Source organism: Solanum dulcamara, chromosome 3 (assembly GCF_947179165.1).
Source record: "Solanum dulcamara chromosome 3, daSolDulc1.2, whole genome shotgun sequence".
Classification (NCBI taxonomy): Eukaryota; Viridiplantae; Streptophyta; class Magnoliopsida; order Solanales; family Solanaceae; genus Solanum; species Solanum dulcamara.
Window position 1 is genome coordinate 81,000,909 of NC_077239.1, and position 22,040 is coordinate 81,022,948.

At 36.2% G+C, this 22,040-nt stretch overlaps 1 protein-coding gene across 1 annotated transcript; it reads right to left on the reverse strand.

Moving 5' to 3' along the window:
• Window positions 1–1,251: 1,251 nt before the first annotated feature.
• On the reverse strand, window positions 1,252–21,697 carry LOC129883289 (uncharacterized). Its single transcript, XM_055957938.1, has 31 exons — window positions 21,538–21,697; window positions 20,484–20,606; window positions 19,532–19,689; window positions 18,678–18,722; window positions 17,878–17,956; window positions 17,716–17,789; window positions 17,447–17,553; window positions 15,858–16,040; window positions 15,268–15,471; window positions 14,974–15,190; window positions 14,815–14,889; window positions 14,340–14,671; window positions 13,815–14,013; window positions 13,476–13,728; window positions 13,065–13,404; window positions 12,708–12,888; window positions 12,462–12,602; window positions 12,071–12,332; window positions 11,504–11,929; window positions 9,481–9,944; window positions 8,271–8,407; window positions 7,994–8,175; window positions 7,554–7,910; window positions 7,129–7,254; window positions 6,780–6,845; window positions 4,885–6,692; window positions 4,517–4,796; window positions 4,009–4,242; window positions 2,811–3,317; window positions 2,467–2,629; window positions 1,252–1,810 (listed from the first exon to the last, which is right to left on the reverse strand). Exons 1-31 carry the CDS (start codon window positions 21,604–21,606, stop codon window positions 1,557–1,559), a joined length of 8,046 nt encoding a protein of 2,681 aa, XP_055813913.1. The 5' UTR covers window positions 21,607–21,697; the 3' UTR covers window positions 1,252–1,556.
• Window positions 21,698–22,040: the final 343 nt, after the last annotated feature.

Consider the following 22,040-nt stretch of genomic DNA (forward strand, 5'->3'; position numbering starts at 1 on the left):
ATGTAATATAAATTTTGTTCTTTTTAAATTTTTTATTTAATATAAAATTAATTTTATTCTAAATTTTTAAATAGCATAAATTTCAAGTAAATATTATATATTATACATATTAATGGACAATTCAAATAAGTGAAATCATTGATGAAATACAATTACATAATAAATATTACATCATCGTGTTTAATTACCAAATAAATAAATAAATAAATATTACATTATCGTAAAATTTATTTCGTGCACGAAATTTACCAGCCCTATTTCATTTTGAACAAAAATTTTAAAAAAGAAGTAGAAAAATTATTAATTCAGAACGGAAGTAGTATACTTGTCAATAATATATTTTTAGATGGTGTATTACATTAGAAAATAATTATAAATATTATAGACTTTATTTACTGGTCTTATATAATATAATTAATATTAAAATAATTTTAAATTACATATTTAACGTAACAACTTTTTTTATTAAAAAAACAAAGTAGAAAAATTATTAATTCGAAATTAAAATAATATACTTGTCAATAATATATTTTTAGATGTTATATTACATTTAGAAAACAATTACAAATAGTAAATACATAATTAATGGTCTTACATAATAGAAATAAGATTAAAATAATAAAAAAATAAAATAGAGAGTATGAATAGTAGTTCTTCAAATTTGGAGAACTAATATTCACCTCTCTATAAATGGAGAATAGAGAGTGAAATGGATTGGGGTTGGAGAACTCATTTTCTATTTTACTCTCCAAATATACAGAATAGAAAGTAAAATTGAGATGGGTTGGAGATGGTCTAAATCTGTATAAGTAACACCCTATTGAGTCAGTCTGAAAGATCGATACAATAAAGAAAGTCCCCACTCGCGAGGCCAATCCTACAGACGATCAGTCAAACTCTTTCCCTATTCTTAATCTCACTTCTTATGTCTGTCAACAAGAACCCAGCCCCTGATTCAATCAATAGATAAGCCGAAAATGGAAGTGAGTTTCCTCACCACCTTAGCAGGACTAGTCTAAAAAACTCACTTGAACTCGGTTTTTTTGCAGGAAGGTCAGCAAGGCTCATCAACCCCATCTTTGAAAAGAGAAGAAAGATATGCAGCTTGCTTGCGGCCATGTTTCTTAGCTGATTCGGAGGTATGCCACTGCAATCAATGTGATTTCACTTAAATAGATATGATTTAAGTATATTTCCATTCAGGGTGACATTCACGAAGTAGAACCACAGTTCTTTTTTGCATTCCAAAAATAGGAAGAAGATTCTTCTCCAAGACTTCCCATTACTAAAAATCCTCAAATTACACTGTTCAATCACTTACAATGTTCTCTGGCATTGTTGTAGGTTTAATCAAAAAGCCACTATATTCACTATACAATGAAAAAGTTGATTCAATTCTTTTAACTAAGTTTTAGTGCAACTCAACGAAACTAGCACTATACGATGGAAAAGTTGATTACATAAATTAAACAAAATTTTCTATAGAAGCTATTGCTATCGAAGATTGATGCTCCATTGTTCATACCTAATAATGGCTTTGTACCCCTATAGTAGCACTACATCCATCTTCCCATCTTCATTGCCATCATTTTCCTCTTCTTGTGTGCTTTGTGCTTTTCTGCAATCCTCAGCTTCCTCTTGGCATTTCTCATTGGATTAACCACAGCAATGACCTTCTCTTCTTGTTTCCTCTTATCCCTCTTCGATTTGATATTCTTCCTTATATGACTGTAGATTTGGACAAAACTCTGCATTCCTATAACATTGCTTATGCTCCCACGCACTCCTTCAGCCAGTTGTTTCACGTCGTCTGAGGAGATGATGCAAACATAATCATCATATATTATATGAAATATCCCAAGGACTACAAAGTTTAATCACTCGGAAGCCAAAAAGAAAGTGGAGCATATGTAAATGGTGGGAGAATTCACTTGATGGGAACTTGAGGACAGTTTGGACATGATTTTCTTTCCTTTTTTCAAAAAAATAGAATCAAAATCAAAATCAAAACGGTGTTTGGTTATACATTTGACTGATTTTTTGAAAATGAGTTTTAAGTTTGATAACATGATTTTGACCAGCTTTTTAAATGAGTTTTTTCCACTCACAACTTATACATGTCCAAAGTCCAAACACAACTTCAACTTCCAAATACTTTTTTTCAAATATCACATCTAAACACCTGCTTAAAATTCCCGAGAGACCATGAATATTGCATGGTTCCATCGCCTTTTTCCAAAATCAAGTGTGTCCTTTGGTCCACATTTTTTTTCTTACCAAAAGTTTTTTCAAGCCAACAAAAAGCGCTTAGTTTTTTCAAGCCAACAAAAAGCGCTTGGATTATAATTGAACCAAATGATTAAAAGGTAACATCGTAAACTTGTGCAGCTAGCACTTTGCAACTAAGATAGTATGGACAGACACTTGAAACAATAAGTTTGCAAGAGATTAAATGAGAGACCATACCTGATATAACTTTTCCGGCAAATCCTTCACAAACTTTGTACAGGGGCAACAGCATATGATATGCAAAGCTTTGGCAATCCACCTCACCTTCAGGGGACAACAATCTACTCTGATCTATAAGCTTTGGTGATACTGATTTGAAACAATTGAAGATAACTTTCATCTGCAAAAAATTGTGCACATTCCACAGCATGAGAACAGGCACTCCTAGCACCATAAATGGGAGAGTAAGGCCCAAAATATTTTGTGGAAAAACAACGAGAAAGCAAATTACATAGCAATGACTAGGCTAAGAATTTTTTTTGCGAGTGAGTAAACAGAGATACCCTTAATTAACAACCCACCTGCATATCCTCCACATGAAGGGAAATCTTTCCCATTGTCTTAAGCAAATAAGAAATGACCAAGAAGCGCTGGCTTTCATCTTCTTGATCGCTAAGGTCAGACACAAGAGATAGATAGATGTTTCTCCCTTTCCTTGAATCAAGCTGTTGAAAAGCCTTAAGTAGAAGACCCTGCTCGTCATGTTCAATGGTGGACCAGAACTTATCTGTACATTCATTTTTTCCTAAGAATGAATGCAGAGAGCAAATTGAAAAGACAAGATTTTGAGTAATGAGATCACTGGCAGCAGCATCAGTCTGCAGCACCTTCAGCTGACAACAAAGAGAAGTAGCTATGAAGAAAAGTCTACTTGGCCTCATCAAAAAGTAAGTTCCTTGTGGCAGTTCAAGGTTTTCTTTACAAGCCTCGGTCACAGTGGCAAAGTAGCAAGCTACAAGACGGTTTGATATGTTGCGCAACCACATATGCGGATGCAAAAGCAGCAGGCATATTGCTTCCCACAGATCCTATGAGATGTCAGTAAAAATAATAGTCAGAAACCAAATATGAATTTATCCAGAGAACAGGACAAAGTATTGGCAATCTGGAAAATGAGGCCCAGCAGTTTTCACACAAGTCCCCTCGCACGTGTACTAAGCTGGACATATTACGGATGACTTGGTTTTATCTCTCCCATATTTTAAAACCATAGTTAAAATAACAAAATTCTGCAGCACTAACGCAATCTGATATCCAATTACTACAACAGCACTAATGAAATAAAGGATAGAGCTTGAAAATATGGTTAATTTTTCATTCTACAGAGACAAATATTCATTCTATAGAAGATATTGTATCTTGTTACATTCCACAGAAACAAACATCCAATGTTTGCTCTAGAGTATCAAAACAATGTCTCAAGAAAGCACTCAACCAGTTAAGAATATCCATTAGCTCCATGTAATTCCAATAGAATAAGTCCGGATGGCAGGCAACAACAACATATCCAGTGAAATCCCACTAAGTGGGGTCTTGGGAGGGTAGAGTGTACGCAGACCTTATCACTAACTCGTGGAGGTAGAGAGGCTAAGTCCGGATGGCAGGCAAATTTACAAGTGCTCATATGTTGTTTTTGTCATATTTACAGAAGTAATCAGTGTTACCTAATAGTATAGTCACTTTAATATCTAACAAAAGACCAAAGAAAGGGATAAATACCTCAAGATCCTTTCTGAAGCACAACTTAGGAAATTGATTTAATATCTTTTCAAACAGAACCAGTGAATAATATGCTTCCTTCCAAGATGAAATCGTTGCATCATTGGGTAGATCCACTTGCTTATTTGCAATAACATTAACAGCAGATTGCAAGATGTTTCTCATAACAGGCAAGAGGCTATCAATATACTTTTGGAAACCATCTTTAAGTACCTCAATGAGTAACCCCAAAACCTGTAAAAGAAATGATGAAACCTTGAAACATGTTTCTTTATTTTTAATGAGGAAGAAGTTAAATCTCAGATTCATGACAAAATATTGAGGTCAGCAGCTCGTCCATATTCCTGTTATTTGTTTCACTGTTCATGCATAAAAGAATATGAAAAAAGTGAATGACCTATGGAACTCGCAATCCTTCTTCAGTATTTTCAAAGTTGCTCCACAATCAAGCTAATCGGGCTTAATGTAGTTGAAATAAAAGAACAGTTTGCGATTTTCACTCATTTACCTGTGCTGCAGCACTCCATAAATGTGTTTTATCTCCCAGATACCAGGATCGACTAAACTCAAGAATTGACTGGAGTGAACGGGGGCTGACTCGTCCAACAAGTAACTTTATGACTGTACCAGTCATTGAACGGACTCTGTTGTCATGATCATTCGCTAGACAAACCACCAAATGCAGAAAAAACGTTTGACATTGTTCATCTATGATGCTAACTGGGAATTTCATTATAACAGCATGAAGCATTTCAAGGATGGCTTCTCTTCCAGCTGAATGCTCATATCTGAAAAATTCAAAAACGTCATTACAGAGATGTCACAAACTATAAATTTTACCAAATGAAATTATTGATGGTGCTCTTATGTCCTTGCCTTAAGTTTGAAAGTAAGAAATCAAGATGCTGTTGAAGGCGTTTCTCGGATATATGGTAGTCCAGTAAAAACTGCAGCAAAATTTGGCTGCTTTTCTTACGAATTGATTCAACTTGACTAGTCACCATCAACTCTGCAACACGGTTAACTATATCATAGATTTCTGCAACTACCAACTTCCTACTCACTATTGCTTTTAACAGTGAGAGAGCAACAAAAGTGGGATTTCTTTCAAGATCAACAAAAAGAGGAAACTGGATTAGCATATGCAGTTGATCCGTAGAAAGTGTGATCTTAGTGCTATGCAAAAGCACAGTTAGCAATTTAACGCAAGACTCCAATAATGGATTACTGGAAGTTACTGAACCTTGAGCAATATTCAGTAATGAATTCTTTATCTTCTCCGCCTGAGATTCAAGTGATGGCAAAGGGAGCCTCAGCAGAGGAGATAAGCACCTAAGTGAGGCAGACATGACATTCTCATATTTTGAGTTCAAGCATTCACCCAATAATCTTACAAATGGATCCAGCATTGACAACAACTGCTCATCTTTCTTGTCAAATTTCATGTCCTTCATGTAATTCTGAAGCACTCCAAGAGCAAATTCGGTAATAAGATGGGAATATCGTGGATCAATGCTGACCAACTTATCTGATTTAGCAATCTGGCTGCTTACTCCATCTTTCTTTTGCTTACCTTCCATTAAAGTTGGTGTCTCTGCATGCCCAGGAGATTCATTTCTTGTGCCATCTTTAATAAGACTATATCCAAAGATAAAGAGTTCCGTCTGGTTTACAGAAGGATTGCACTGTATTCCAGCAGCTATATGAGAGAACATATTCTCAAATTTTGATTTTACTTTTGGAGTCAGCTGCTTTTGTAGATGCTTAAGAATTGGCGCAAGCAGCTTCAGAGCATGCGTTTTGAATGTGATGCTTTGGGCTATCAATTTGAGGGTATCATATGACTTTTGCTTCCTAGTCTCTTTCATCTTTGAAGCAATCTTCTCAACCTCTTTCTCCTCTGAAACATCACTAAGTATATCATTTACTGCAATCGAGAGAAGATCCTCTAAACAATAATCCAACTTCCCACTACTGGGATTTAGAAGAAATTTTGATAGTAGAAAATTGAGAGTGAATCCCAAAACATGCAATTCAAACCCTCTCTTTAGAGTGCCTCTCAATACTTTGACAACAAATTGCAAGTACTCCAATCCTAGTTCTTTTAAACAAGCAGCCAAAGCAGCTCTGGCTTCATCACGAACACTTTCCAAACGATTCTTAAGGAAATTCGCAATGCGATGCATTATAGATGGAAGGTGTGATTCCATGATGTCTCCAGGAAGTAGCTTGAGCAACTTAAGCAGAATTAGACTGATGTTTACATTGAGATTATCAGTATCAGCAGTCAACATTTTGTGTACCCTGGGAAGCATATCCTTTTGGAGGCACATTTGTATATCCGCAAGTTCAGAAGAGCCAATGACTTTGCCTGACTCTAACAAACAAGTATTTTGAATACCTTGCATAGAATCCTTGGTGACATGATCAGGATGAGTCTCTGAGAAATGGAACTGGTCCAAAATGGAGCCTATTAACCGCAATAACACCTTTTGTTTATCTGGTTTCAGTGTCATCTCCCGAAAGCATCTATTGAGTAATGCATAATACAATCTCCACTCCATGAATTTAGAAATTGATCCAACAGCTTCCAAACATACACTTCTAATATTTTCACCCTTTCCAACTTGCCCATCAAGCAACATTTTGAAGAGAAGAGGGATAAACACTTTATTTATGAGAACCTGCACCAGAATTATTCCCAACTATTAGTACATTTTTAGCAATACACAGCACAAATTGATGCTTAAAAGAACAAGGCAAGTAACCACCTTAGACAAATTTCCAGAACTGATGACATTCTTAAAGCGTAACAAAGCCCTTGCTCTCCTGTGTCTCTGAATACACAAAATGTAGTGGCATAAGGTGGGGAAAAAACGGAAAGAACTAGTTTTTGGACCATGTGCCTTTTCAGAAAAGAGAGAATAAACAGAATCATGAGAAGGTCCAAGGGACCGAAGAATCTTCCCGTTAAAGCAATAAACTAATACTTCTAATACCTCTAATGGAGAAGCATAAATAAAATGGAGCAGTAAGTTTACACCAACTTAAGAGTAACTTGCAGAGTAGATATAGGCATATAGCATATACAAAAAAACCTATGGCATGGGAATAACTTACTTGCAAATGCACAATATTGTTGAAAAAGTCCTGCTCTGGATCTTCACTGTAAAGAACTGCAAATGATTTGAAGTCTTCCACTGTTGGAAGCTTCAGGACCATATCTCGAAGTAGATCGATCCATACCTAAAATCAGAAAACCAACATAAGCAGAAATTCTAATCCTTGTGGAAATACATTCCCTGCCCACTACAACCTAACAATGTCCCTCCCTCCACTCCCCCGTTAGTCCTCTAATGACCAGCGGGTGAGAGGAACCTTGAGACATATAGATGAAAAAAAACATGTGTGAATAACCACTAGCAATTCAAACAACTGATTCAAGTGTTGATGGTTGGAAAATGCAAAAGGAAATCAAAGGCAAGAAAGGAAAATAGAGGAAAGTAACCAGATAACTAAACTTTCTCAGCTTTATTATTCCATACCTTCTGGATTGTATCTTCTTTGTTCATTGCAGTACCCATGTGCTTCAAAAAGAAGTTGCTTAGGATATGCCTAACCCAGGATCCAGAAGATTCTTGTTCAGATTTCAACTCTCTATCGAGTATTTGACTAGAAAACTCAACAAACGAAAGCAGCAATCTATATGCACTCTGTCTCAAAATAAGATCCCCGGATGACATATCATGTATAGCATGTGACAGAATAATCAATGCATGCTCTTCCGGGACAGTGTGGAAAAAATCTGCACTTATCTTTTCATAAGCAGCAATCACGGTATCATAATCAAGGTCACCCAACTCTACAGTAGACGTGGCATTCAATTCACGAAGAAGATTTGCCTGTATGAAATTAAAAGGTGCATTTACATCAACAAACACCTAAAGCAACAAGTTCAAAAGAAAACTAGATGGGCTAGTAATACCATAGCATGTACAGAAGAATCATTCCCTGCGACAGCATCAAGAACATCACAAATAGAAGTGCGGACATCCAAGCCAGCAGAAATTACGAGTGGAGAAACAGATTTGACGATCTTTTTACTGCTTTCACTACCCAATGGTTCTACAATATCCTTAATAATCTGTAAAGTGCCTACACAAATCTCTGCAAGCAGAAAGAAAGGTAATCTCAGAAAAAGAGCAAGGACATGAGATCAAACAGGTCACCTAAACTGTAAGATAAAACTGAGAGACTCTGACCAGGGTCTTTGGATTTCTTTGACAGAAGAGGAAGCAAGATATCAAGAAACTTCCTTGCAGCCAATGGTCCCTTTACGTGCTTTGATAAAAGCTTGAATACATTGAGCTCTTTTTCCCCAGGATATTTGACAATCTTCCTGGAAAAGTGAATACATCTGTTAAAAGGAGAACTGATGCTAGTGCATCTCAGACAACCCTTAGTTACATAAATAGCATGCTAAGTCCACTTAGCGATGTAGGGTGGATGACATGCGCATTCTCTCTTGTAGTTGGGGGAGGGGGGGAGAACTATGGAAGATAAAGCTAGAAAACTACAAAGAAAAAGATCTAGTTGGACTGGAAGCATACTTGTGTTCTTTTCTTTCCTTTTTTTTTTGTGGGGGGAGGTGGGAGGGGGGGAGCAATAAATAGGGACTTATCATATATAGGAACAAACCATCAGAAACTCAATCTCACTTTTTCTACAGCTCATATATAAGTCTAGGTATAGGATAAGCAAGAAACTAAGGATCCTGGTCCTGTGGAGAGAAACTATTCACTAATCCCCATCAATTTAAGAAACAAGTCGATACAAGCACTCAGGTTGGTAGCTCCAAATAGCAGCAAAGAAAATCAACAGTGAAGAGGAACAGGACGCTGAGAAAACATTAAGAATTAATGTACCAGGTATAAGTAAGATAAATTCATAAAACTCAGAATGTTCAGACACGAAACTTCTTGAAAAAAGAATTTTCCTTCACTGACCTGGATAGTTGTTTAAGAGTGCCACTACATTCTTTAGGATGATATTTGAGTCCTATGTGAATACTCAAAGTTATCACTTACCAATGCAAGTAAAACTGTGGTCAGACAATACTTGAGCATTACGTACATTATTATCCATCCACATTTGATGTGAAGATAACATGTTTTGATGGACTCTCTAATTGTTAAAACGTCATAAAACACCATATTCTGAGGTGACTGTCAAAATTTGTAATATCAGCTAACGAACAATTTTGAGGCTGGTAAGTCGCAAGCCAAATGAATATATGGTTTACATGGAATAGGTACTCATAGATTTGTGCAATAAGCTATAACAAGCAAGGAAATTGTTTTCAGCATATGGGTCAATTTTGAGCATAGTACCCATATTGAAGTTCTATAAATTGACACAATCTACAAAGAGGGAAAAAAATAAAGCAACAAAGTTAATTTCACATTGTCATACCTCTTATGTGCACCATCATGTACAAAAAGATGATGCAAACTGCATACTAGTACATCAATGTGAGGAAGCAATAATCTCCTAAGCGAGTTGTCTTCATTACCTAGCTCAACATCAAGATATAAAAGATTCTCCACAAACTTAAGAACCGAGGAAACGATGGCATCCGATGCTGTTGAGACTGCTAGCATCGAAAATACATCAGGTATAAGATTCTTTTCTCGGGACAACAGAGGCACAAGTTTGGAACTTCTACTCATAGCCAGAAAACAAGAAAATAACGAGCTTTCCTTCTCACTACTAGCACCTTCCTGTTTGAAACTAGCAACTAAGGGTTTTACTGACACAAAGAACAAATCCCAAAATTCAGGACTGAAACCATGATCTTCGAATTTGCTAAGGATAAAAGAGATGATCTTCAGGCATAAAGATCTCAAATCCTTGCACTGCTTTGCAGCAATGTTTGTCTGCACAAAAACAAAGACATTGTTTAATAAGAATTTTTTATATAGTATTTTCAAACATTGTCTAATAAGTTTTCTTCATTCAATTCACATTTTCACCCACAAACACAGAGCCTCCTAATTTCTGATAAGGTAAATAATTTGATTAACAATTGGAGGGAAACCACATACGCATGCCATATATCAAAACAAGAGAAGCTACACCAAAACATGGTTCTCGACGATAGAGATCCAATCCTCCATACAAATAGGGACCTCGTAAATACACCAAAAAGAAACTAGAGATTAAACACTAATTTGCATTTTGACAAAATCTAGTTCAACCCTTTCAAATGCCATCCTATTGCTCTCTTTCCAAATGATCTACATGATTGTTAAAGGGGTAACATGCCATGCCCTCGAGGCTCTCTTCCCCCTTCTATGGGATCCAACTTTGCACAACTTCCTTCACTGCACCCAGCATCACCCATTGCATCCCAAACAAATTAAGGGCCACCCTCCATAACCAACTAGCCACCTTACAATGCAAAAGAAGATCTACATCTTTGTCTTCACTCTTACACATAAAGCACCAGCTAACATAGGTAATCCTCCTTTTTCACAGATTCTCCTTTGTTAAGATCATACCCCTAGATGCTAACCATACAAAAAATCTAACCTTCCTCGGAGCTCTAAGGAACCAAATGGAGTCATGGGGAAAGTGCATTCCTCTCTCACTAGTAACCTCTTATAAATAGAGCTAACAGTGAATAAACCATCTCCACTCTCCGCCAACTCCATACGTCGGATGAGTTGTTTGGTGTGTCTAGCCCAAACAATAACTCAATCAAATTGTGAAATTCTTCCATCTCCCAATCCTACAAGTTCCTTATGAATCTTAATTCCCAGTGGATCACACACTCATGAGACCTACAAATTTGTTGGACTGTCATTTCCCTTTGGCATGAAGCACGATAAAAATTAGGAAATTCCTTCAACCCAATCTCCCTGCACCACTTATGTGCCCAAAAACTAATCCTCCTTCTGTTCCCAACCTTAAATGAAATATGTCCACAAAAGTCTTCCCACCCCTTCATGATACTCCTCCATAAACCACACCCAAAGACAGAGTCTCCTTTAGTTTTCTCAGAGATTATATAGAGGAAAACTACGTTAGCAGCAGCAAAAAATTCTTGAATTCCTCTCGAGACCAAATGTAAATACACACTAAAAGAAAATGGTGTTCCTGTGGCCTATTAAAACAAAAATGACATTTACTCTAACTGGAAAAATGAGTGAATTCATACCTCCCATCCCTTTCCTATTCTAAGCCATAAATTTTATGAATAATTGACCAAACCACACTCTGAAAAGCTACCTCTTTTAGGCTATTGCTCAAGGGTGATCTGGCCAAGAAAAGGAATACTAATACTGCCAACCACCAAAAAACAAATCAAGGGATATACAAAATCAATTACTATTAATATAGTGTCAACCACCTAATACAATATTATGGGCAACAACATCAGTCCTTTTTGTTCTAAAATTAAATCTGCTAGACTTACAGCAGATGATGACATTACCATGATTTTATCCTCTACTTGGCGACCATAATCAGCCAGTCCCCCATCATTTCGTGTGCCTTCAAGAGTTGATGTACAGCTATCCAAGAGACGCACAATACATCCCATTAACAGATCAAGAAAAGGGCTAATGTGCCCTTCATCAAAAACAGCTACAATATCCTCAATTACATGTAGAAAACCATATCTCTTCTTCCATGAAATGGCATTGATACAATCTCTGGAAAAATGCTCCAAGACACTTAATGAGTCAAGCCCTTGCTGTAGAGTTTCAGATGTAGTCCAAGGCCATGCACTCTTTGCTGCAGCACCTTGTGAAGCAGATACAAGGGGTTTTATCAGCAAAGCAAAGAAAAGAGGAAGCTCTTCAACATCTAGCTGAGCTAAGAAGCCAAGAATCGCCTTTCGATGATGGATACTTGCATGCTGAAAAAAATAATGCATTGAGTTACTGTATTATACTGGAAATGGTAAATAGAGAAGAAAACAGATAGAACAGGAAACAAAAGGTAAACACAAAGCTATGATACTAGAGGCCAGAGAAAATTGAATAAATTTGATAAGTACCTTACGAGAAGCGAGTGCCTTTAACTTTCTGACTTTTGGAGACAGTACTCTGATAACAACAGGCACAAGGAAAGCTCTATGCCTTGTATCAACAAGATCTGATTCCCTAGATAAGCTCCATGTCGTGAGCTCCTCCCTTAGACTTTTTGAATTGATCAGATTTTTTAGATGCTGATCATACGGAAGTAAGAAGTCATCTTTCCAATTTAACAGGCAATCAAGGACCTTATTTTGCAAGTCAGCATCATCTTCCTCGAGAAGTCTGAACCCCCGACCCCCCCCCCCCCAAAAAAAAAAAAGGAAGAAGAATAATACAATAAATAAGTAACCTCAAAAAAGATTTTATAAAGTACACTAATTTTGACTATCGGGAATAATCCAAAACGCAAACCTGTACAGCAAAACCTCCTTGAAGAATTGATTGAGATAAAAAGACCTAGGGTTTCGCATCAGTCTGAATAAGGACAACCATTCTTGAAGAACACTTTTCCACTCTTTCCCCTTACAACCCTCCTGATTGTATAATTCCACACTGCATTTTCCAGAACAAGCAGATAAGCACGGGTCAATTGGAGAAGATAGAAGCAAACACACTTTCCCCAGACCTTAAAAATTATAGTTGAAAAATAAAATGCACCATTTAAGATCTTCAATACTATAGCCTAGAAACTTCAAGAACAGAGGTATGATTTGTCGTGAACGCGATTCAGCAACAGAAGGAATTCTCTGTAAGCACTGAATCAACAAAGAAAAAACTGTTGCACACGACGCACCATCAGACACTGAACAGACATAAGACCTGAAGCTTCCATTCAAATCTGCAAAATATATATCACAGTAATTAACACTAAAGTGAAACCACAGTGAAAACATTGTGGATAAAAAGAATAGCCTGTCAGCAAAATAGCAAGTTCGGACTATATGAACTAAAAGAAAAGCTAGCCAACAGATAAAATTTATCTTTGAGATCAGGAACGAAATAGATGGAACATACTCTTAGTCGTTTCTAACGAATCCCCCTTGCTTTGAGCAGCTTCATCATGAGAGCCCAGAAAAACAGACAGATAATGATCAAGGTACTCAATATATCTGTCCCACACCAGCCCAAAGTATTGACTAAGGAGGACAGCCATGCACTCCAATGTTGGGTTCCACAAATAGCTAAAGCGGTTATGAAAAATTCCAACAATTCCACTGAAAACAACAGGCATATACTTTTCAGCTACCCTTCCAGCAGATAAACTCATCTGTATTTTGGATATCAGTAGGATGACTTTTCTACTGGTTGCAATAGAAAGCGGCGTTTCTTCAATCAAAAGTAGGAGATGAATCACCTGGAAATAACCAGGAAATCTTTAGTGACAGAAGAAATTATATAACAAAGGAGAAGGTATCACATTCATACATTATTGCCATGGTAGTCCACAAGAGTGGTCTGAGGATTATCCATTCTCATTTTCTTCTCAAGGGGTTGTTCATTACTAGAAGTGACATCAGTCAAACGTTCGTAGTGGCACAATATTCTCAAGGTCGAAAGCCGCAAACTCTTGTCGTGGTGGCTCAAATTTGCAGCAAACACGCCTAAGGCATCCACCAACTTACTCACTACAAGCTCTGGGTGATACTTTTTAGTGCTTGCATCAGCTTGGATTATGGACCTTCAAGCATAGTTGTAAAGGGTTACCAACTGAAAGGAAGAGCAAAAAGTGTTACCAAACCTGATTTCAAATAAATATGAACATACCCACAAACTGAATCCAAAAAATCAGCTACTGGAGACAACACTTGAGAACATGTCTTGTGCTTCCTTGCCAGATCTAAGAACCTGCTTACGACAGAATCATCACATCGGGAATTTTGATTGGCCAGTGACTTACAATAAGAACCCAATGCAGCACCAACCAAGCTCTGCCAGGTAGTTCTGGGATGACCAGAAATGTCAGCTAAGAAAAGCAAAGCACACAAAGGACAGTCAGAAAGAGAGACATGTAATAAGTTTTAGTGACAAAAAATTCACTATACGTTTAGGGAGGGAAAAGGCCACAACAACAAAGGTCATCAAAGATTCATTTCTTTTAGAAACAGATGTCACATTCTAGCATATAGGCAGTAAGGTCCATCTCATGAACGATTCTCCAATTAAATTTTAGCATTTGGTGTGTGAAATATTTGTTATTTGTGGTCCCACAAATGCCAAAGGTGGTATAGAACTTTGGATAGCTAAGTTTCTCCCTAAGGAATCTAACTCATCTCAGACAACATGTCTTACCAGATTCAGTACTCAAAAGCTCATCTAGAGCATTAACCAAGTCCATTAGCAATGACTCGTTCGCTGAACCACCTACTATATAAGGATAACAGCCTATGATTCCCCACAGTATGGCCAACTCATTTTCTTCAATTTGGATAGAATATGGTTTCTTTTGTATCCGCCGAATCCAGCGGCCAATGGTTTCTTGTACAAAACTGTGAATTCTTGAAAGCTTCTCATTTGGAACTTCATCAAAGAAGCTATGCCCTTGTACTGGCAGCCTCTTAAAAAAGATCTGCAGCAAATGTATAACCTCTTCTTCTGAAATCTCAATCATATCAGTTAATGCACTGAAATGCCATTCGAAGGTTAAAGATCAGTTAGAAACCATTAATTATCACATGAAAAGAAATATCAAAAAAACAAGCAACCACAATTCATCCATGAAGTGTGCTTTCATGTGCAAAAGCAAAGCCAGGGACAAGGGCAGTACCTTATAATGCGAGCTCTGAAGAAATGGACAATGCAAGGGTCCTTCAATAGGAGATCTTCGACAAAAGACAGCAAACTACAACATTAGGCAATTATTAGGGAAACAAGCAAGAAATGTCACCTGGAAGACACACTCACACTTGCAAAAGAAAGGCAATACCTCTTATTCCTCAAATCAAACACAGGCGCCCATTGCATTGAAACAGAAGAGAGAGTAGAAATATTATTAGCTCTATATAGACCATCAAGAATGCAAAGTATTGACTGCATAACTTTGTCAACAATGTTTGATGTTTGATCAATTGCCTTCACAGTAGGATAAGGCAGAATGTAAGTCTGTACAAGTAACTGGATCAATTGAAGCACCTCTTGGTAATCTGGAATAAGCAAAATATCTTAGAAAACCATTTCATAATGTACATGGCAAAGCACATGCACATTGCTTATAACCTACCAGAAATTTTCTGAATGTAACTAGCTTGCAGGGTAGAAACAAGAAGGCACAAAAGGCGACCGAGGTGCAATAGGTGGCCTTGAGATACACACTCAGTTATCTCCTCATATAAGCAAACCCACATCAACTCCAACTCTGTAGCTTCCAATTCCTCACATAATCTCTGCAGTGCTAGACCAAGAACTTCAAGAATAGCCTCAGCACCTACACTTTGCCAAAAAACACAAGTCAAATGGAAAAGTTAGACCCAACAATATGACAGATTGTAATAAAACTTTCATTTCTTACAAGGTTTGTATTAACAATTCCATTGCTCCAAACAATATGTAAAACCATAAGATAGAAAGAAAGCATTAATATGAACTGAGTACACATGATTAAAGTCACAGAGAATTTTATGTCAAATAATAAATTTTTAGACATTTCTCCCTCCATTTCATAGGTAAATAAATCACAGTAAATTTTGTATATCCTACCACCCTGAAAATATAGAAGATGGAAAGATCTAACCGCAATTTTATGCGTAGCTAGCACTTCCAAATTTCTGCAGGCAGCAAAATAGAAAGTACTGCAATGGTATATGAGCTTACCCCCTGTGAACTGATCACCTATTACAAACAGAGACTTGTCAATCAGTAGGCGCAACACTTGTTCAGCCCTTGAGTGTAACCTTGAGGAGCTTCCTCTCACAACATACCACAATAGTGAACTGACAGCGGACTTCCTTATTTCCAATGGTTTCTTCACAACTTCAAACATAAGCTTCCTCACTCCTGTTGGTTTTAAGTAGTTAACAACAGTTAGGAATGTTTAGCTGAAGATAGAAGTATGCTTACCTTTCCCACCCATCATAAAAACAAAAAAATGTATGAAAAGAATGATACACAAAAGAGATCAGAACTGGAAGGAACTGCAAAGTCATACCCCTTATGTTGATTTCCAGAAAATCTGAATATCTAATAAGCAACAACTGCATTTTTATTCTGTGTAGGCATAGGAAGAGTGACAATATGTCCTAAGCCCTTAGCTGGAACTACTGAGATGCTTGAGAATATTAAAGCATTTATAACGAATTTGCTGATATTTAACACTTCTTTTCGAAGAATAATGCTTTTAAATTTCAGCCTAGGGTTCTTACTGTTATATTACCATGAAACTGGCATATCAAAGAGAAAATTGCCAGAAGCATTGAGCATCTGTTTATGGGGTTTGTTTACAGAAATATTTGTACAAGCTTATTTACTAGCCAGTTCTTTGATACTTCTTGATTTAGAAACAAATGGTCTATGAGTCATTGTCATACGGTTCTTATCAGGGTTCAATCAGGACTTCTATGATTAATTCTTGATTTGCACGATGGGACGCCAAACCAAGATGCTAGAAAGAATCTGAGTCATAATAGGTATTTTGCTTCTTTTCCTAGTGTTCGCAACTACCTCACTGATAACTAGCATTTAGCACCTAAAAGAGAAACCCGTTTTACTTTATCAATATTTTGTTTCAATACAACAGTTAACTCATTGCATAACACTTGACCACTGCATCAAGCTGTATCATCAAAACATCATTAAAAGTTTAAAGGTCTAAATAATGAGCAGGATCAAATCTATTAGGGGCAAAACTATGAGCACCAAAAGCTGTTGATGTTAACTCTCTCCATATCTGCATTGCCTATGTAACCATACGAATGTAGTACACAGCACAAGAGGACAAAAGAACATGAAAGAAATAGGACATGGAGTAAGGACGATAACAGTGAAGGAAATTAGACGAAATCTCCCGGCTCAGCCAAAAAGTCTGACTATGATGAAAGGCAATAATATATAATAGTGAATCAGTCCCAAAAGCGGCAAACAAGAATACAGCCATAACAGATATACTTGAAATGGCACGTAAAATGTTCATAAGCACAAATTATGCCAGTTTCCATACATTTCATTCCTCGGACTTGGAGATGACAAAATTGTTTAATTACAAAGCATTAAAAGCTATAAGATAGTAAGTCATCAAAGAAGGGTCATAAAGGATTGATATAAGAAGCTAAGACATAGAAACAGTTGATTATTACATTTTGAAACTGATAGCTTAAAACAGGTCAAATATTCTTTTGCCATAACTAAAACTCTACGGAAAGAAATTTCTCCAAGAACACAAATTGACAGGCGCACTGGTAGAATACCTTTTATAAGCTGCTTAACCGGAGCATTCCTCAATATGAATGATACTGAGTCGGCCATAAATTCGTGGACATACTCCTTGGGATAGTATCTTAATTGTACGGTTACCCTGTGGAGAGAGAGAGAGAGAGGGATAAGCTACTTACTAACACCCTAAACAAGTGGAACCTTCAATTATTGGCAGAGAACAACTTATAAGTATGATCTGCTGAATTGGCAAAGAATCACAGTCACATCTGCAAAGTGAAGCTTTGATAGTTGGTAAACTTACTTTAGAACATCAACAACATCTTTAACAAGATATTTTTGCAGGTACATCATAATAAAAGACCATAACTTGAAAATCTGCAAAACAAGGAATTGAATTCAGATCTGATATGAAGATAATGTTGAAGCCGGTATAGTAAAGGTCACTTTATGGGAAACCCAGTACCTGCTCAATTATATCTGGTTCTCTATCAGCACCACTTTTGAGAAGACACGCCAAAGAGTCAGCAATCCTCTGGAGAAAGCTGGCAACAAAAATATGACTAGAATTTTTAAAGGAAAAACTAAAAACTGCTCTGCATGCATAAACTTACTGAAGTATTAGAAAATAGTGGAATAAACTAGCATAAAGATATGGGTAAAACTGTTGAAATGTGTTCTTTACGCCCAAACTTGTAGAAGTACTAGGACAGGGTAGATCTGGACACACCCACAGATACTTATGTCTTCAAGGTCATATGGAATACTTTTTACCATTCACGACACCATTGAATTAGACAGATGAAGCACAGGTAAAATAAGTTGCACGGACTCTTCGCTTTCAATGCTGCACCCATGTTGGATTCTACAAAAATACACTGCTTTTGGAGAATCCGACACGAACCCATTGACATTTTTGAAGAATCCAAGCAACATATCACGGAAACACATAAAACAAGGATAATAAAACACAAACTAATTGAAATGAACATAGAAATTAACAAAAGCCAATGGAATTTATCAATTTCAAATGGAAGAAAATACCTGCAAAATGAGATGGATAAAAACAATAAGACAACCAAACAAGATAAGAAAGAAAAACTGACAGCAGGGGCCACAATTAGGGAATTGTTCCCAGAAATGATGATACTATTTTCCAAATTTTACTGCTGCGAAACTACAAGCAAGGTGCTAAACAATTCCCCATAATGGCACAATCTTCATCAGCATGAAGCAAGAAGAAAACCAGATAGAAACAGCACTCACGGTAAGAAGTCCTCCAGGAGATCTCTAGATAAGGCTGCAATCAACCTACAGAAAAATATAGCTCATCAACAACGGGACTTGACAATAAAGAGGAAAAAGAAACAGTCAAAGCACTTTATCTCTGGTGCTCTATTAAGAAAATGATGTGAACAATAAAATATAGCAAAGCAATAGCAAAAAGTAGAAGAGGAAAACCTTTTTATATTCTAAAGCTAATAAAAATCTGATATTCCTAGTCTGCCACAAAAGATCATGTTTAGCAGTTAGCTTCTGGAGATTGATGAATGAAAATTTACAGTTCTAAGATTTTTTTAGGAGCTTTGAGAGACTAACGTAATTCTGAAGCAGATAATAAAATAGCATTTGCGCTTCCAAAACAATAAAGGAGTAATATTTTTCTTCTTTCTTTTTTACTTTTTTATAACTGAGAAATCTCCGAGGCCAGTGGCGTGTAGTTCGAAACATGGTAGGTAACATCCCCCTTCCTACACCACTTAAATACTAGGTTTTTTCTGTGGCGGAGTTCAAACCCGTGATGTGAGCCTAACCCACACATCATGTTGAGTTCTCTTACAACACTAGCAAAGGGGTTATATCCAGATTGGAACAAATCAAGGAACCTGAATAAGTCTTTCTCTGTTTTTTGTTTTTTTTTATTAAGAAATCTTTCCCTGTTCATAAAGCTCTTAATTTGGTCAATCAGAATCTATTTTCATAGTATTTTGAATCTTTTCCGATATAAGAGGTGGTGAACTTCCAAAACTAGAGAGGAAAAGGTGTACTGTTCATAACACAAACAAAAGCAAAAACCAAGCAAATCATCCTTAAAATAACCAACTAAGTTCCCAGAATACCCGAGGATTGGCTCAAGGGATAGTCTCCCTTTCATGTCCAATCTTGAAAGAAGTTTTGCGACTATCAGTTCCTTCTGCAGTATAATTTGCGGTAGTGTCTGTACCAAGGGAAATACTTCCTCGTAAAATGAAATAAAATCCTCTGCAGTGTTTAATTCCTGTTATTTTGTCCAAAAATTAAACAGAGAATAAGTGGAAATCCAAAAAAGAAAAGAAAAAACATACTAAAAGGTACGAAAAGAACAATCAAAAGCAGTTGAAACCAACTTCAAAATCAAATGGCAAAGCAGTCAGAAGCTATATTGCATGAACTCTTCATTTGCTTAGACATATCTGTGTCGAACTACACTAAAACTTCTCTAAGAGTTGAATGTGCTTGAACTGGTGCTTATAAGCACTGAAACTATAAGGAAATCCACGTACCCAGGTCCGAAACTACTTGGATAATGGAGGAACTTATAAAACTCTTTACCAACCATTACCGTGTTTTGTTTTACAGCCTCATAGGGAAAAGAAATTGCGATTGAACCCTTACGAACTGTTTGGATCTTCTTCAATACAAAAATGTACACATTATCAACTGATCAAAAAGATGAAAGCATTATCCCAAAACTTAATTTTCTAAGTTAACTTTGTGAAACAACAGCTTCTTCCATTTCTAAATATATCATCAACAGAATTGTTTTGCTGACATTTTCACAAACATCAAATTCAAGCCCATATAAAAAATCTCCAAACAAAAGACCTGTAACTGTCACTCTATAGTTCAACTTTCACTCTAACAAAACCAAAAAGTTCACTCCGCAGATGAATATTAAGTTAATGCAGCTCAGCATGAAAAGAAAAAGTTGTAACAACAAAATTCTCCCAAAACAAAGAATTAACCAAATATTCAACATTTTTTACATATAAGGTAAAGGAAATCTTCAAACAACAATATGAAAATACGCACTCTCCATTCTGTAATGCAATCCCGGAAGAAGGAGGAACCTTCATTGGGTTCAGCTTTTAAAGGGTCGAGATTTCTGTACACATCAATGTCAACATCTTCAATCCGCTCTGAAAATGTCTTGAACTGCACCATACAAAAAATTCAGCAAATTCAATCCCCACAAAAGAAAAGAAACAATTGACAATCATAGTAGCAACAAAAATGAGCACAATGGGCTCATGTACAAATTTTAGACGTAGCAATTGCTTAATGTTATTCATACTTTTTGCATCATAGGCTAGCAAAAAGGCTATCAGCAATTGCACATTTATAGTAGGCTCAACTGTAAGTCAAAGCATTTGATATAACTAGCCTTGACATAGTCACTAAATCTTATGATTGAAGAAGAACAAGCAACTGCAAATAAGTTGAAATGTTCAGGCCGCCTCAAGACAGTAATAGTAGAAACAAAGAGCATCCATCCACATAAGATGTACTCCCTCTGCTTCAATTTGTTTGTTGGCATGAAATTTAAGAAAGTAAAAAAGGATTTTTGAAATTGTGCTCCTTTAATCTTATGGTCTTAAACATGTCCGGTGTCCGGTAGAAAGTTGTTGAAATTAAAGAGTTGTCAAAAAAGGGAAAACCCATTCTTTTTCAAGGAACTAAAAAGGAAAATAAGAAACAAATTGAACCGGAGGAAGTACAATTCATGAATATATAACAACAAATAAACCCAGTGTAATCCCACAAGTTGGGAGGTAGACAAGTTGTTTTTAATAGACGTCGTGCTCAAATGAAAAATATCAAACAACAAGTATGTAAAGTAAAAACAATGAAGAAGAAATCAATAGCAACAACAAATTATAGTATAGGTTACTGAAGAAAAGGAAAATAATAGGTAATACTAAAATTGAAACAATAAGATAGCAGGAGAGTAATACAAACAATAGTAGGAGAGTAATACTAATAAAACTCGACTACCTACATAACTTGTACCTCAATCCTCGACTTCCATATCTTTCTATAGTATGGTACAACTCTAAAACAGCTCAGAAAATAAAAAAAAACTTACAGTAAAACGACGGCGACCCGGGGATTTGTTGAGCGATTTAACAGCGTACATATCTGAGTGTGTAGCCATTATTTGCTCAATCCAAATTGCTTGCCCCACTGTAAGTATATTTCGGCTCTGAGGAAGAGAAAAGGAAAAAAGAAGCTAAGAAGAAAGAGGTTTAACAAAAGGGTTTAAGATTTCGGGTTCAAGAGTTTTGGTTGTTTTTATATTACTAGTTAAAAATATTTGTACGTGTGTATATTCCATCCCAATTGGTTCGACCCTAAGTAGTTTTTTTATTTAATTTATTTTAAACAGTTTATAAGATGATAAAAAAAGTAAGTTAATAATCTAATTTTTATTTATTTTTAGCTTATAAGCTACTTTAGATGGTTAAGCCAAAAAAAATAATTATTTTTAAATTTATTTTAAATATAAAATGACTTTAAATTAATTAAATAAATATTAAAAAAATTAAAAATATCTTATAGGCAATTAATAAATTAATTCAAACAGACTAT